Source organism: Anopheles maculipalpis, chromosome 3RL (assembly GCF_943734695.1).
Source record: "Anopheles maculipalpis chromosome 3RL, idAnoMacuDA_375_x, whole genome shotgun sequence".
Classification (NCBI taxonomy): Eukaryota; Metazoa; Arthropoda; class Insecta; order Diptera; family Culicidae; genus Anopheles; species Anopheles maculipalpis.
In genome coordinates, this window is record NC_064872.1 from 8,909,926 (window position 1) to 8,926,628 (window position 16,703).

At 46.5% G+C, this 16,703-nt stretch overlaps 3 protein-coding genes across 5 annotated transcripts in view; 2 read left to right on the forward strand and 1 right to left on the reverse strand.

Annotated features, from left to right (window-relative positions):
- Positions 1 to 16,703, reverse strand: part of LOC126565322 (40S ribosomal protein S5) — a 326,252-nt gene that overhangs the window by 58,881 nt on the left and 250,668 nt on the right. The window lies entirely within an intron of this gene.
- LOC126565035 (dolichyl-phosphate beta-glucosyltransferase) overlaps positions 1 to 16,703 on the forward strand; it is a 159,300-nt gene that overhangs the window by 46,031 nt on the left and 96,566 nt on the right. The gene's annotated exons all lie outside the window — the stretch shown is intronic.
- The window catches only part of LOC126564123 (tyrosine-protein kinase Btk29A-like), a 71,073-nt gene that overhangs the window by 39,892 nt on the left and 14,478 nt on the right, over positions 1 to 16,703 (forward strand). The window contains exon 1 of one of the 3 annotated variants that reach the window (XM_050221059.1): positions 1,499 to 1,683. The exons of 1 other annotated variant lie outside the window; for it this stretch is intronic. In XM_050221059.1, coding sequence (XP_050077016.1) covers positions 1,551 to 1,683 — 133 coding nt within the window. In that variant the 5' untranslated portion in view covers positions 1,499 to 1,550. Of the gene's footprint in view, positions 1 to 1,498; positions 1,684 to 12,435; positions 12,526 to 16,703 lie in introns of those variants that run through there. One more of the 3 variants, XM_050221060.1, reaches the window with a different exon arrangement.

Consider the following 16,703-nt stretch of genomic DNA (forward strand, 5'->3'; position numbering starts at 1 on the left):
TCAACCCCAAAGGTAACCCGATGGTAATGACCGAACCGAAGCTAAGACATGTGGAACTAATAGGAACACCACGCGTGAAGTGATGCAGCACGCGCAATCCGCTCCACCTGTGTGCGCCCGGTGAAACACACGTGCTGCTAGCGTTGGTCTGCCTGGCGATCAATCCATCTTCGTCAAGACCCTTCACAGTGAAGTGCGAACTGTGGGCATTATCATTAGAATCGAGACGCGTTCCACTCATTGAAAGGAAAGCTTGCTTAAGCTCCAACTCGAATGGTGCGGTGCCCTTAATGCATACTCTGGTGAGCAGGTGGTGCAGTTGACGACTAGTTCTCAGTTCGCTGTTCACACCTTCCACTAGAACATTGCCGTTAAAGTTCAGTAGCAGACGTTCAGGTGTACTCGATTTTGGCCGAGAAAAGGCTGGAAGCAGTCATATTTATTAGTTTCGGTTAAGGATGGAATTGAACTACTTACGAAGACTTATACCCTCTTAACTGCATAAGCGCTTCATCAGAACACTGTCCTACTGTAACGAATATCTAGAGAATATCGAACCGGATCCGATCCGGTTGAAACGGATGGAAAGATTCTGTCGGACCACGGGCAAGAAAACTCAAGGCGATCGAGATTTGTGAAAGGTAGTTTTGAGATATGCAGCTTATGCGCATGTCCGCGTAAACCGTCGGCATCTGCCCCGCCGTTTGGGATGCGGAGAACAATATTACCAACTTTTCTTCTTCTTCCTACTCTTCCTTTCGTCCGTTTCGGTCGTGATTGCGGTTGAGCAGCACCAGCAAAAGGCACCAGAGATTAAGCAATTTTTGTAAAACCTGTTTTTGGAACGTGCAACCAACCCTATTTCCTTCGTTTGCTGCCTTTTTGTGCAGACGGTTTCTACCGGAGAAACCTCCCCCAATCCCCGCATAATTAGCGTGCAGCGTTCGCGAAATCGGGAGCGTGTTCTTCCAACTTCTCGAATCGAACCGCCGTCGGCGTTGGTGAGAATGTGTTAATGATGCGCTGAAGGACAACCAATTCCTTGTGGCTATGGTAGGTCTGCCGCACTCTTATTTCGCCTGGAAGCTAGTTTACGGTGGCAATCGTGTGCGTGTGTTTGTGTGTGAGAGAAACTATTCTACTCTTTGCCTTTTACTCTTAAGAATCAGTGAACCAAAATCAAAGGCGCATCAAGTGATCTTTATGCTGTGCAGGTTCGCTCGGGAAAGAAAATTTATTATTTTGTGCTTTGGCTTTTCCAGTGGAATAGGCAGCAGCTTTCGAAGGATCGAGCTTATGTAGTGTGTGTGTGTGTGTGTGTTTATGTTTTGTGTCAGTGTGCAGAGAGTGCTTTTACTACTGTGAAACGAAAAGAAGCAGCAAGGAACGAGCTTCGATTCAAAACCGTCCAGTGTGCGTCGGGTGTGAACGAAGGAAGAGCAAGAAAATTATTCAATACAGAAGTGTGTGCGTGCTTCGGTGCTGAGTGTGCGGTTAGGTTCTCCGTGGCCCCTCGGTGGCGGTCGTTGGGCACCCGCGAAACCCTTCCGATGATTCCGTGCGTGAGTCTCACGGAGAGCAGTGTTTTAGGGAATATGAAAGAACGCGTTAAAGAGATGCGCGTGTTCGGGTGTCGTTTAAATTTCTGGAACAATGTAACGCTGAACTTCGGTAGTAATAAGGGTAAGTGTCCACCCGGAAAGCATCGGCGAAACTAAAACCATGTGGCGCAATGTCTAATAAGTGCAATTAATCGCGATAAGATTGCGATCTTCACGACAAAGATCGTGGCGATGAAGTTCTCGATTGTAACATCAGCAACTCTGGACCCCAATCGACATTAAGCGTCTGGTAATGGGTTCAATGAGCATCAAGTAAATGTGTATGCTGCTCCTCTGTACATATCGGTTGTAATTGTGGATTAATTTAATGTGCCTTCTGGTTCGATGTTTAGAATTAGCCGCTCCGGAGCTTCAATTACCGAAAGCGGGAGGGTAACTAAATACCATTGCTGATATTAATAGCCATGATGAAGTGTGTATTCTGAGCGCCGGTTTAGAAAAGGGTTGTCCGCAAGGCATGCTACATCAACGGGAGCATAACAGGGAGAGATCGCTTCCTCTTTTTCCCCCTTCCTTTTACCCTTCTTCCCTTCGTACGCCTTTCATCGATTGGCCATTGCGCAAGCGAATCGATCTTTCACGAACCGGAGGCTCGGTTGGAAGCGAAAAGCGATGTCTTTCCCTCGTTTTAGGACCCGTTAAGCCTCACGCCCGAGTACGCTGTCCTCGGGTTTGGGGTGAGGTCAAAGGGAATGGGGGTGTGGCAGGGGTGCGATGCAGTCATTAATTATCTGAAATCAATTACCCATGCTCACGATGCAGACATCGGGAAACATGGTTTACGATTTCATCGAGTGCGCGCACACACCGTACCTAGATGAGCAGCTTGGCCCGGTGGTCGATTCGATACACCCGAAGTACACACACACACACATCTATATACAAATGGAACAAGAGAAAGAGTACATCTTGTAAGGGCTTAGTGGCCCAAGAATCCAAGATGTGTTCCGCCTGCTGGCGGAATCTGTCGGCGGGCGTCTCTGTTGTCTTGTCTAATAGCTGACACACACGGTGCGGCGGTTGGTGGGTTGTGTGGTCGAACCGAGGCCTTCTACAGCGCCTTCTCCGCATACACACGTACTGCGCATGTTTTGCATAATCGTGGCCATGCTAACGGTATTTAGTCGCTTAGTCGGATTGAAGCCGACTGGACACAGAGACGACGCCGATCGATGAACCGTGGAGAATTGTGTGAGCGTTTGAGGCGATCTTTGATCGGAGGTTCTCGCCCCATTCCAAATGGCGCCGCATGATGAGGTTCGAAATTGGAAAGTGTTATTAGTGGAGCTGACACCGGAATAATTTTCCCCGCGAGAAAAAGTTTTGCATGATGGCTTTTAACCTGTTAGTTCTTGCTGGTGAGGGAAATAGTCGTCAGAAAGTAATCTTCAAGTTTAATTAAAATTTCATTAAACTTTATTTTACACTGAATTAGAATACAAAAATCTCAATAAACCAATTCATCAGGTGGATTGCTTCCATCTTCCTGCAATGAAGATCTCTCAATCACTCGTCCAGTTGCGGGCTCCAATACCATCGATAACCCTCTGTATCCAAATATATTCCGGTAGCGGAACTAAAATGTAGAACAATTTCCACTTAATGGAAAACCATTATAAGGTGTGCCGTCCACATCTACCTGACTTCTACCGGAAATGGCTACACTCAATGGCTCGATGAATGCCGAGAGACCTCCGATAGTACGTACGTGCACAGGGAATGGTTTAGAATTATGAATGACGGGCCAGAACACCACGAACGGGTTTCCCGTGGACGCCTTCTGGTAACGAGGTAAAGGTTAAAACATGCCCTGTCATCCTGTGGCAACGTATATCGAACTACAACAGTAGTGTGGTGCTTAGCTTTGGTTGTTCTACAAACGCGTGGAATTGGTACCATTTGGAACCTTTCGCCTTGGTCCTCGAGCAAATCCCTAAACTCATTCCTCAATTGCCAGCTAAACGCTGTTTAATCGATAGCGCTAGCGACTCCCATATCCTGCCAAATGCTGTGTACACAGTATGTGTGTGTATGTATCCCTGCGGTAAGGGCCTTGCTCTTCTCATTCTGCTAGAGAGTGGCCTGATTAGTTCCATTCCTCGAAGCGTTCTTTAACCTTGTTCTGGTGGTTGTGGTACTAAAATTAAATATTGAAACGTGTTTATGCTTGTTCTTGATGTATCAAACCCGCGTCAAGAAATGTGTGTTAATAAAAAAACAATTTATAGAGCACCTAATCGGCTGTAGAATCTGTTGTTGGAAGGAATATTGGAAGAAGCGCATGATGAGCAAGCTGCAAATTAACTCATTTCCCATGACAGGTTGCGGCTTGCGTTGGGACCGCATTGGAGCGATCTGTTGCTTCATTTGAATAGGTCCGCTGATTGAGGCTCCTTAATCTCGGAAGGATAGGTTGTATTCTTCGTCGTAACCACTGCTCGATGGATCTCACACCGAGGGAAACTGAGATGTTCCCATCCGCCATTCAGCGTATGCTTGGAGTTTCGTTTTATGAATCGCTGTAAATTTATCGCACCCACCACCATCTTATCCCGCCTTCATTCCTTCCGCCGCATTTCTCAACACAAAAAAAAAAACCCATGCACCTGGTGTGAAGTGTCTATTTTTTAACCAGTCACTTAACAACACCATGCCCGCAGTCTATCGATCGCTCCGTGGCTCGATCAATGCGTCGGTTAAGATATGCAAATCGGATACCTCTAACCACGGCTCCGTGAGAGAGCAAGGGGCATGAGACACGTCGCGCCACCTTCGTGGCAGAGTGACACAACCCGAAAGAGGGATCTTTTCCCCTTTAGGGCAGATCTTTGATGCTGCACAAAAGCATCATTTTGCAGTTGTCACGTTTCACGTGTGAGGTTAATGGTGGACTTCCACCATCTGCATGTATGCAGTGCCCCCCCCCCCCCCCCCCCCCCCTAATGTATGCAGTGGATGGGAATCGTATGCAGCCCAACGGGTGGTGTGCGCGTGCCTGAAGCTCATCGCGTCGTCTCGTTAGCACCAGACATTAGTTCTTAACGATTTATCCGCGTTTTATTTACAACGGGAAAGGGAAATTTATTTTGCGTTGCCCTGTGTCTGTGAATCTAGCACTAATGTTGAATTTTTTATCGATTTTTTCTCTTTATAGGTAAGTTTTTTTATGCGGCGGTGATGTACATCTTCAAAATGGAGGTATCCAACGAATGCGGAGCGATGGAAGAATACGAAGGACAGGGATGAGAATCACCGCCAATCGAACGCCGAATGTCGGTCGTAAAATGGTAAACTTTATCGTGGCATCATTCGTCCGGTTCGCCGCTATGCGTAATTACCGTTAATGGCGACGTATATGTCATGCGAACGAAATATGATAGATGACACTCTGGACGGGTGTTTCACGCATGTCTACAGAGACACGTTTCCATTTCGAACACGAGATACCCTTCGCGGCTCGTTAGAGCTTGTACCATTTTCAATACCGCATTGTAACACCCATGATGAAGCCGATTGAAACGTTCACCGGTTTACCACCGGACTGTGTTGCATATTTCACTTCACTTCCCCCCAATCTCACACCGTTCGACCTGTTGGACGAGAGAGCACCGTCGTTCGGTGTGGTGAAAATTTCGATGTAACTCCAAATGAAGCGATGAAACGCTGGAAAAACGCCCAAATGTAGGCATCTCGTGTGTTGCGTCTGTTTTTCGGTAAGGTTTTTGCACCTGCTACCGTCCACATCATCACCAAACCCCGAGACCGCAGATGTTTGCAACGCAATAAATCCAATCAAGTCCGTGGTTAGCGGTGTGTCTGTTCCAGCTCCGACACCTGTAGCTGTGGCCGCATGGTGCGTTCCCTTCCAAGCAGGAGGTTTTCTACTACCAGCGATTAGAAGGAAACAAAAAACCCTCTCTTTGATCAAGTAATAAAAATGTCACCCTTTGGCCCCTTCCTTGGTGCACGTGTTTATCCTTCAGGCCTATTCCTGATTCGATGGGTTGACGTATCCTGAAGTATCCTATTTTTTTGGAAAACAAGGGAACGCGTACGCATGACAGGTTGTTCGGGGTGGTGTTCAGAGTTTGCCAAGGGGTCGTAACGACACACGAAGTTGGGTCTTGGGGCGCACTGTAAACTGGATGATTCTTGATTGACTTGTTGAGGCAAGTTACATCTACACACCTACCATTGGTCGTAGCATTCAACTGAAAAGAGGGCGATGATACCTTCGGCTACGATGAAGTGTTTGATAAGAGACACAATTGACGCACTGTGCGTGGAAGCGTGTCTGACAGTGGTGCAGCTCAATAAAACAATAAATCGATCATTTTACAGGTGGTGATGGTGTGGTGTATGGCGCTAATGTAATGGCTGTATACACGCCTATCGTTTGTTCGTTTGTTCGTTTGTGCTCTTCACTGATTTGATGGTATTTATTGGACTCGATCGGGAAGGATTTATTCCAATAGGGGCGGAAGAGATTTTTTTTTGACACTATAAAACACTATAGCATTTTTATCAGTTTTTAAAGCAAAACTCATGCGAGTTTAGCCGTAGTATTGGGGATATTGTTGTAACAGCTAAGCCTCTTTCTACTATGAATGAAATTCAATGATATTTTGAAAAAAAAAAGATAACTGGCTAGCTGTCAAAGATGTGATTCAACTCCCTTGGCTCTAGTTTCATCCTTTTATGACTATCAGGGAACCCTAAAATGTGGACAAGATCATGGCACAAGGAAAAAGTCCTGAGTAATCTTCTGTTTTGTGTATGCTGGAGCCCTGTTTTCCTGTGCATCATTCATGTTCTGAACCTGGAAGGGATCGTAATTCGTAGAACAAACATTGACCTCGCTCTTCACATTGGAGACCGAGCATTGTTGCTCTTGTACGGTAGAAAAAGGAAACTTGATGGAAATGAGATTTTTTGTTTGCCGCTTTGCTTTCGATACAACAACACCCATTCATCCATCAATCATCGCGCTTACGCTTGTGCTCGTCAGACGAGTTCAGCGCCAACTGCTGCACCACGCCCGCTATATGCGTCACCACTCCGCGATTGGAAAATTGGTGGTTCTTTTCTCCGAACGATTTTACCACGGGATCGCTCGATATCGACACCTTTCAATCTACGGTTTCAAAATAAAACGCTTGTCGATAGAGAGGATGAAATAGAAGAAGAATTCACCGCACGCATTTGTAAAATGGGATATGGATGAACGAAAGCGCACTATGAGATCTCCATAATCCAAACAAAAACGGCATCGGACCACGGAATGGATGCAATCTTGTCGCTCCAATCTCAGAATCGAAACGCACATGGAGGGAGAGATAGGGAGAGAACATTTAACGGGATGCAAAGGGCATCTTGTTCTTGGAACGATTCGCCGGGGAGAAGTAACATAAAACTGGTGGACCACGTTGTTCTTTCCTTTTTAATGGGCGGATCGGTGTAAAAGGTCAGCAGTAACCTGGAAAGGGGCGAATAACCTCAATTTTTGTTTGTAGCTAAAGGAACGTTTGGAAAGGCAGGACAACAGATAAAGGATTTGGAAGCAAAGAACGGAATCGAAGAGGATGTTTTAACGGTTGAAATGTGTTTCATCCGATGACAGCTGACGAGCGGAAGAAGCATCAGTTCGGTACGGATTTGAATTATTATTATCCGCTTATATCTGGTCAAATTTCATGTCTCTTATGTGCATCTAAAAAATCCCATTCTGGACTTGTAATTTGTTCTTTAAAAGATCTAGTTTCAAAGAGCAAATCCTGTTAGCTAGAGATATGCGCCCAATTGTGTCATTTGTACAGCTTCTTTAACATGATCTCAATTTTATGGTCGCATTAAGATAGATTGATCCTCATCTTACAACACCTTTTCCAAGTAGTACCCTATTTCTTGAACGTTCATATCTCTAACCTCAAATAAGACACTATTTTCTAATTTCGTTCACCAAGTTCTCGCCACCAAATTACCGACGGCTCGCCTCTTATCACAACATCCGTAATGTGGTCTGATTGCAATCGTGTCGAATGCGATTCTCCACCGACACAGTTCTCACATTGCAGATGGGAAATCAGAAGAAGGTTTTTTTTTTGCAAGCGCGCGCACGCTCATTCGCTACAGCACACAGAAGGAGGCAATTTAGATTGATAGGCACAGCGATGCGTTTGGTGGTGCTCAATTTGTAAGCAATCTGTTGCAATTGAACGTTATATGTGTGCCAACACTTTCGTCCGAGGTCGTCCTCCGGTTGGCGCATTAAAGATGGATAAACTGACGTTTAGGTCCCGGTTTTTGGCGAGTCAATTGATGGTAAATGGCGTTTGGTGTTGAAGATTGATTGAAGAAGCATTTAGTTTGGTGCGAGATGTTAGTAATTGCGTACGGTAGCTTCTTCTTGTCTTGCACTTTTGACCTATGAGCTTAAAGCCATAAAAAAATTATAGCTGACAGGGTATTTTGCAAAATGATGCTGCGAAGTACGATAACAATCTACGACGTTTCTCTCACCACTCACTCGAATGCGCCATGTTGTAATTCCGCGGTTTTTACAGTATCACCAGTGTATAGTGACCGTCACGATGGTTTGCTCTTTTCTTTTGCGGCGCATGTGATTATCATCCCCTTTTTGTAGCTAAAACTCCAATGAGGTGGTGTTGCGTGAACAACCCCATAGCGGCCTGACAAAAAAAAAACCTCAACAACAGCAAGCACTTCTCACATCGGGTGTGAGTGTGTGTTGCGTTATGGAACTCGCCACACGAACTCCATCTTCACCGGAGGTGATGAACTGACCGATCCGATTTTTTAGCGTTTAGCAACAAACATTTTGACCAAATACCAGACAAAGCCGTAGAAAGAAAGGCATCCAACGCCGCGTCTCAAGATACCAATTAGCGAGAGCCCACACACACACACACTGTGCACTGAGTAGAAAAATATTTGGGGGATGATTTTTGGAGTGTGCTTTTGGAGGTATGCTCGGTTGATAAAGCGAACCGAGGGCTTTTGAACTCTTGCCCCACTCGAGGGCCGTGCGCACGAGTCCATTTATGCCAATTTTCTTCCCCCCCCGAACTGGTGTAGCATGTGCAACGAGGCAGAAGGCCTTCTTCTCTATCAGCAGTTTTTCCGCCAGGTCCGTCAGATCCGTTGTGGTGGTTTTTGCTGTTTTGGCATTCATTTGTTTGGCTGTTTTCAACTGACACACACAAGGAAAAGCATGGGCATGGGTGAAAGGGAAAGTGGGTTTTCGGTGATTTCGGCAATTTCGATGGGTTGGAAACGTTCAACTCCATTGTGAAAAGCGCAATGATTATGGGGTGCTGGAGAATGGTTGAAGGATTGGTATGGAGGCTTTTTTGTCTGAATCTATTTTTCTTCTTTTTGGGGTCACTGGTTCCGTGAACAGTTTAGGAATTGGAGAGCAAACGTGAGCAGTGTCTTGCGTCATGTTTATCATTTCACTTGCATAATTAAGCAACAAGATTTCTCTCGTAGGACGAGAAGCAAAATAGCACTGATAGCTCTCTAGCTTATAGAACCAAGGAAGAGAAAATAGGAAGAATCTTCCTCATTTTAAAAGGTCAAAAGGTCACCCGGTTGGTAGTTCCTGTTCCTGCTGCTGTCAACTGTCATAAGGGTCATGTATCTTACTGACGTAGCTCGTACGGAAATTGAGCACGAATGTGGAGTTTCCCATGTCCCAAAGGATACCACCAAGAAGTGGACATGTGACATACTTTTCTGAGGACACACAGGAGGCCAGCTAACGAAGCAGAGATGCAATGACTGTAGTGCAGTGGGTGTGTTTTTGCTATTCATTTTGAGTTGCAAGTCTGTGCTTTTCCCTTTAGAAATGGCGGAAAAAAGATAAGTGCGCCATAATGCTAACGATGCACTTTGAGTGAGAAGTACGCGAAGGTACGGCTTAATTATGCTCCGACAAAAAAAACATAAAGAGAGAGAGAGAGAGAGAGAGAGAGAGAAAGAAAGAAAGAGAAAGAGTGATAGGTCAAAGCATAGAAAACAAGATGCTCTTAGATAATAGCAGCAGCTCTTCGCATACACGGAACTGCATCCTACGGGTAGAGAAGAACGACGATGCGTCGATTGATGGCGTGTAATCAGTTTGATAAAAACCCACCATGGAAGCGTGTGTAACTGGCGAAGGGGTCCACCATTGTAATATTATTTTATTCAACCTGCTTGATTGGCACGATGAATACGTGGATCTGTTGTCTGTATCGAGCTAGGGTTGTGTCGCAAAAAGGGGAAAAAAAACCCCCCGCTGAAGGGCGACACATTGTTGCTACACGTTATCGCTATAGAGATCAAATTGAATGTTGGTGAAACAAGATAGTGATTGCATGGCTAATGAGGACATGCTGCAGGCACGATGTAAGACAATTTTGTATCCAATTTTAACCTCATTTAGGAAATACCTTTATTGGAGTGTGAAATCGTGAAGAATTGAAAAGTGTGTCCTATCGGGATGGATTGGGCGATTGCTGCACTTCAAAACATTCTTCAAGAACTCAAGCCAATTTCCGTTTTCGTTTTATCTCGCACTCGAACGCTTCTCGATAGCTCACAAGTGCAGAAGTGGGTAGGCACTCAAGATGTCTGAGATATCTCGAATGTCTTTCACCCATTTTTGTCACCACTCGTCGTCACCGCACCCTGTTAGGGATAGCGCCCAGCCGTGGAGATAGATACCCAGATGATGGACATGGTTCGCCTTTTCCCTACTCTCAATCGGTAGCAAATGTGCGGGTTCGCACTCTGGTTCAATACCCACTACACTACTCAATGTGTAGCAGAGAACGGAGTACTGAGTTCGGTCTGAACGGAGGGAAATGAAAAAGAGATGGCGCCATTTTTTTCGCTACTCCGAGTGCGAATCTGTTCTCCGGAGCAATTGAAGTGAATCGCAAACTCCTTCCGCGAACAGCGAACAAAACCATTACTACAGAAAACCAAATCTTTGGTGCTGTGCTGCTGTGTGGTTGCTACACCATTACCACTACTAGGGAAGAACTAGAGGGGGCCTATGCTCTGCTCTACTATTCGATGCTCCAGGCCGCGCTTCAACCGTAGATGCATCTTGTGTGCTCTTGTTTTTTGCCTATCTTTTTTCTCCTAAACGCACGATATTTTCTCATCACGATCACGGTTGCTTTTGGGGCTGGCTGGAGCTGCTCAATGCATGATGTTGTTGTTATTTTCCGCTTCTTACTGTGCGCTCGTGTGTTCGTGATTGTTGTGTAGGTTGTGTGTTACAACCACCACCATCAGCACCAGCAGTATGCGCACCATTTCGGGCCACATCGCCCAACCACTCCACGAACCACCCCTCCCGTGTCCCCTCCTCTTGTGAGTGTGGAGCATTTTCCAACCAAATCTTGCACTTTAGATGCGCGAGTGAGAAATCGGTTGGGGTTGGGATGGTGCGAGCGAGCAGCGGTAACAAAACGAGTGGCAAGCGCCTAGAGAGATATCTAGCGCCCGAACCGTCGTCGAGTGGAACAATGCGCCATTTCGAAAAGTAAAAGCTGGTGAGCAGTCGGCCAGTTTCCACCGAGCGACTTCACCGTGCGGTACGACGTTGGTGTGTCTTTCAGTTTGGTTCGGGTTAGTTTTTCCGTACGGTTGTGCTGTGTTGTGCCTTGCGTTCGCTCCTAGTTGGGAAAGGTGGCTTCGCTTTCTGGGTGACGATCGTTTCCGTTCCAGTGTCAACTGCTACCCTTGATCGCCACGTACAAGACGTATAAGAACACGTACACTTCACCTTCTGCTGAGGTGGAAGAGTTTTTATTGGAGCCAGAAGCAGTACGAGAGAGGTGTCACACAACATCATAAAAGTTCTTGAACGTGTAGTGCACAACAACACCGGAGGAGTGGTTGGAGATTGACGTGAGGGCACACGCGCTACACCTGTTTGTAGTAGTCGTCACCTGCGAGTTAGACGATCATAGTTTCTGGTCTGGAAAAAAGTGAAGGGAGAGTTACACATTGCAGTGCAGTGGATGTTCTAATGTTCAGCCAGCGATCGGAGTCAGAAATTAGTCGTCCGTTGTCTGGTGTACCATTCGGTTTGAACGACATAAGCGGCAGACGTTTTTTCACCGATATTCTCTACAATTAGTGGACATTCGGATAAGATATTTTCGATCCGTTTCCAACACCCTTTCAACGATACAGAACTAGCAGTGAGAACACAATAGAGCCTACCTCTCGCCGTTGTCTAAACAGTGAAGTTGCAGTAGTTGGCGTTAGAGTGACCCTGGCAAAGTTGGGAACGCGTCGCGTAAAGTGGTGCACAACTGATAAGAGAAGCGGGTCCCGCAGAAACCAGCCGTCAGCTATCGTTTTATCACTGTAGTGCAAAATAAGGGCGCCCACCACCGGGGTCGGGTCGGTGGTCTCCATCGGTGAAGAGTGAAGTGGGCTGTTGTGCCTATTACAATTGGTGTCATTATTCTTGCAGTTCGCTGTCGTCGCGGCGCTGGCTGTGTTGTCTATTTTTATCTCTTCGTTGTTTTGGTTTTCCGTGCTCTGCTGTGCTGTTGTTACTGGCATCAGCCCACCGTTGTGAAAGTGGGTGGTCGTGTGGTGTACGCGTTGTGTACGTTGCATATGTGTGTTGCGGGTGCGGGTGCTCTGTTGCAATATCAATATCCACCAAGCGATACGGCAACTAACCGCCGTGTGTATGTGCCCCAGTGTTGTGCGGTGCGGCAGAAAAGGCGAAGAAGTTCCGCGTAGAGGCAGAACGGCGCGCGCGAGGGTTGTTTGGTGTGGACGAGCTGAAGAAGGCGCCCAGTGCTCAAGCGTAACCGTGCGCACGGAGCGTTTGTCGAAGCAATGACGCTGCTCTCGGTCTGGAGACTAGGTAAGCAGACTGTGCGCAAGGTGTCACAATGGCTTTTTGATAGGAAAGAGCAAGAGAGAAAGAGAGAGAGCGTACATCCAGGGAACGTAACGTGCTCCCAAACGTCATATTCGCGGGACATTTCGAAAACAAATTAATGCAAATGTATCCCCTACAAAGCGAGGGGAGGCACTGCAGTCTTGTCTAGTCGTCCAGTTACGGGCGTTTTGTCGATTGGCAACAATGTTACTAATTTCGCCAAACAAAGTGCCCTCCAGTGATCGTTGTTTCACGCCTCACAACACACAGTCGTCAGAAAAGGTTGGAAGCGACACTTGCGCGACGCCATTGTTTCGAAAAGCCTCACGGTGAGATGAAGGGTGGCTGGCGGCTTTGCGGGGTGGAAATGTCAACCTCTGAGAGGCGCTGTCGCACCTCGAATCTCACGGCGATCCGCATTTGGCGCAAAGCCTTCTAGGGTCTAGTGTGTGTGTATGTGCCTCGGTGGGTATCATCTCAGAATTGCAGCCCAAGGTGTCGTTGGTACACACCGACACACCGGAGTTACACGGGAGTCAACTTACAACCTGTTCGTGTTCGGTGCACACAGTCCTTGACGCGTCGCGCTGTGAATACGGTCGCGTGTGGCTTTGTGCATGCCACATGAAGCGGGGAGTGTTGCTGTAGCCGTTGGGTCTAGAGCTAGAGCACGCTCCCACACCAAGCTCCCATGCAGATGGCGATGTCCAGCAGCCAGCCACTCTTCTCGATGCTCGGAATGGAAATCCAAATCACGAATTAACCTTTCGTGTGCATGCCAAGCGAGTTCTAGGGCGAGAAGACAGCATCCTCTTCCACGTACCGTCGTTTTGCTCGGAGTCGGAGCTGTACGGGTGTTCTCCTTGTGCAACCGCGACTACACGTTTCATAATCTCCCTTCGATCGGGTTTTGCTCGCACAAGTCCGATCGGCAGACGGGTGAGGAGTCCCCCACAAACACCCTTCTACAGATCCTTCTACAGCCTCCCACAGCAATGCCATCGATGGTGGGACATCGCAATCGCCACCACGATTTGACCTCCGATGAGCTAACGTGTCGTGGGTCTTCTGTTCGATTGTGGCTTGTGTCGTGTTCCGTGTGTTTGTGTGTGAGCGAGTCAAGATTTGGCCGAGATTCAGCGATCGATAGGATTTATGAGTGTGCCAATTTTCGAATGCTCCTTCCCATCAAGTCCACGGGGTCAAACGGTTTCTCTGTCGTTCCCTTTAATGTCCAATCGGTAGGCTTCCGTCGCATCGAGCACCCAGTTCGTCAAGGGTCATGAGATCGTACTCGATGAACGGTTCACTTTCAGGTCTAGAGAAATTAAGAGCTTCAGCTTTAAGATTGGAAGGCAATCGGACGAAGATTCGCATGGTGTACCTGTGGTGGTAACCTTTGTTTTTGTGTATCCAGCAATTTCATCAGCAACCACCACATTTGATATGCTCGGAGAGGTCTCTTTCGGTGGGCGCTAGACGCTACGAGCAAGCATTTTAGATGGCTTGTTGATCTCTCGGCGGTTGGTTGTTTCACTTTCCGTTCGATTGCTAGTTTTTGAGGCACGGCCGTCGTCAGTAAATCAATCTCTGTATGGGTTGGTGAGGTGATCCTCTACTTATGCCCTCAGCTAATGAAGTGCAATTTACCCTAATTGATTCTGTCCATCACGTCTCGTTAGCGGTTGTTGTTTGATACTTTTTAAAAGGGCTACAATGGGGTAGAGTGGGAGTACCACAAAAGGGTTTCGATGGAAGATTTATTGTGGTGATTGAAGAGAAAACATTTTTTTGAGATACAACTATTGACTCGCCTGTGTGTGGATTTTTGTATGAAGGTAGAGTTTGAAGATCGCACAAAAATACACACAACAATTATGAAGTCGCAGAATAAAATCCTTCTGAGGCGCTAATTACAAATAAATAATTGTCAAACAAAAGATGTACTAGACAACAGTTTTGTTCGTCGCTAGTTTTTGCTCCAGGGGATACATATAATCGCTGTGTTGTTCGTACCATCCTTTTAATGATCCGTTTTGCAACACTTCCTGAAACCTTCAAGATGACTTGCAATTAGTGTCGATGCAGGACAGAACACTGGTCGCTGTATCCTGTCCTATTACGTTTTACGCTGCATGTAAACAACGATCCTCGATCGTACGATGCACGCCAATGACGCAGTCGTTGAATGTTCTGACAAACATGTGTTGTGCCTTAATTTGGCTTAGGGTTTGTCGCTAAAAGGGCAATTTTTCCAAACTAAGACCAACGGTCAGGAAGTGTTACGTTCTTTCGCATTATCGTCGAGACTGCTGAAGCACCTTCTCGCACACACTTGCTCGGCAACAGGTGAGACAATCTTTTATGGACCACATTACGACCGGACAATTAATTCTATTTGGTTTAACGAGCGGTGACAACTGAGCCTGGACGAGAGCGATCTGACAAATGGAAGCATGTTCGTAAGGCTTTGCGGCCTTAACGTCAGTTGGAGGACTGGTGCGGCTGACAATAATAATAATAGGATAATGCGACATCGTTTAACTGTGGGAGCTTGCGAGACTGATGGTGAGGAAGACTAACACCCGCGTCTCGGTTAGGTAGGGCCACAGAAGCCGCCATTCCAACATCCATTTAGCGGTGCATATAAATTGCGCAAGCCGCATCTAATTCCACACCGTGAAGAAAAGCCACCGCCCGGTGTGCTAAACGATTCTGACAGCTTCGGCTGGGTAAGGAAGGTGTGCAGGAAGAGGAGTGTTTTACGTTTAGTTTAGGTTTGCGGCAAATGGGTGCCGTCCCGTGCCCCTCCTAGCTGCTTACAACCCGCATTATAATTCTAGCATCAATTACACTCAAAAACAAAGACACAGTGCCGTGCGTCGTTCGCCTTTTCGCCGGCGTGGCGAGTGCTGTTTTATGTCTTGCTGTGTTAATTTTCATTTCATGTAACATCGATTCGAGCAAACACGGCTTGTTCATCGAAACACACAAACAGCGCTTGGTTTCGGCTGAACGAACGAGAAGAGAAAACAATTGATTTCGTCTGCACCATATCGGAACCCGTTGGAGAAATTTCCTGTGAAGGAAAAATTGACTTATATTTTCCGTCTCCATTCATGTACCGAGTGTCTCGAGTTGTTTGTTGGCACTATGGTGGGTGGGATGGCGAACGATGAACCAGCATTGACCGGCATACACATAACCTCACACCCAAGCAGGGGTGGAGGAACGCAACATAGCCGCTGGTGCGATTTCTGGCTGGGGGTTTGTGGCATTTAATTTTCACTTTCACCCATCACAACACCTTAACGCCGGAGTGCGATTTGAAATCCAATAGCCACATAGCGGCTAACTGTGGGGAAGCTTTTGTGTCCGTTGGGGTTGGGTTGGTTGTGAATGAAAATTCAATAGCAAATGGAGGCGCCTCCTACAGGGAATGTACGGCGTTGAATATGTTGTGCCTATCAATTGCGATAGAAACCAAATATTTAATGAGGCTTGTTAGTGTAGTACAAGAGCTGCGAGGCTTGTTAACAGTAATATTTAACATCACCTAAGGTGGGATACTTTCTTGTAGAAAAAATATGAAACTAAAGCATTAAAGCATAACGTGCTGGAAGAACTTTCTTCTTTTAAGAGTACCAAGTAGAAAAAATCATTATTTTGAGGTCTATTATGACATACGCTAGTTGTTTTGTATTGAATTTCGATGTTTGAATTCTAGAATGACGTCTCAAAAGAAAGGGAAAAGAAAAAAAAGGTGGTTCTAGGTCACACCTGGCCATCGACTGGCTTACTAGACTTGCTGATACCCACGCAAAGTGGATAGTCAGTCCGCAACTACGGGAGAACAGTCCAAATGGGATTTGAACTCCAGTCCTGCCGATGATCGGCTCCGGTTTCACCTCCGTCCCAATGAGACCGAAAGGACCGCCCCAACGAGATTGTCTACGATGCGCCAAAACTTCACAGAGTCAGGAAAAAACCTTGGTGGGCTCTAGTGATAGATAAATTCTCTTTTCTGCTGGAATCTTAATAATCCGACTACATAGATGATCCGTTAAATCCGTTAAATCTGGACCAGGACTTCAATAAAACAAGATTTGATAAAGACTCATGTAATTACAAACTGCTTTGGATTACTCTCTTATCCAGAG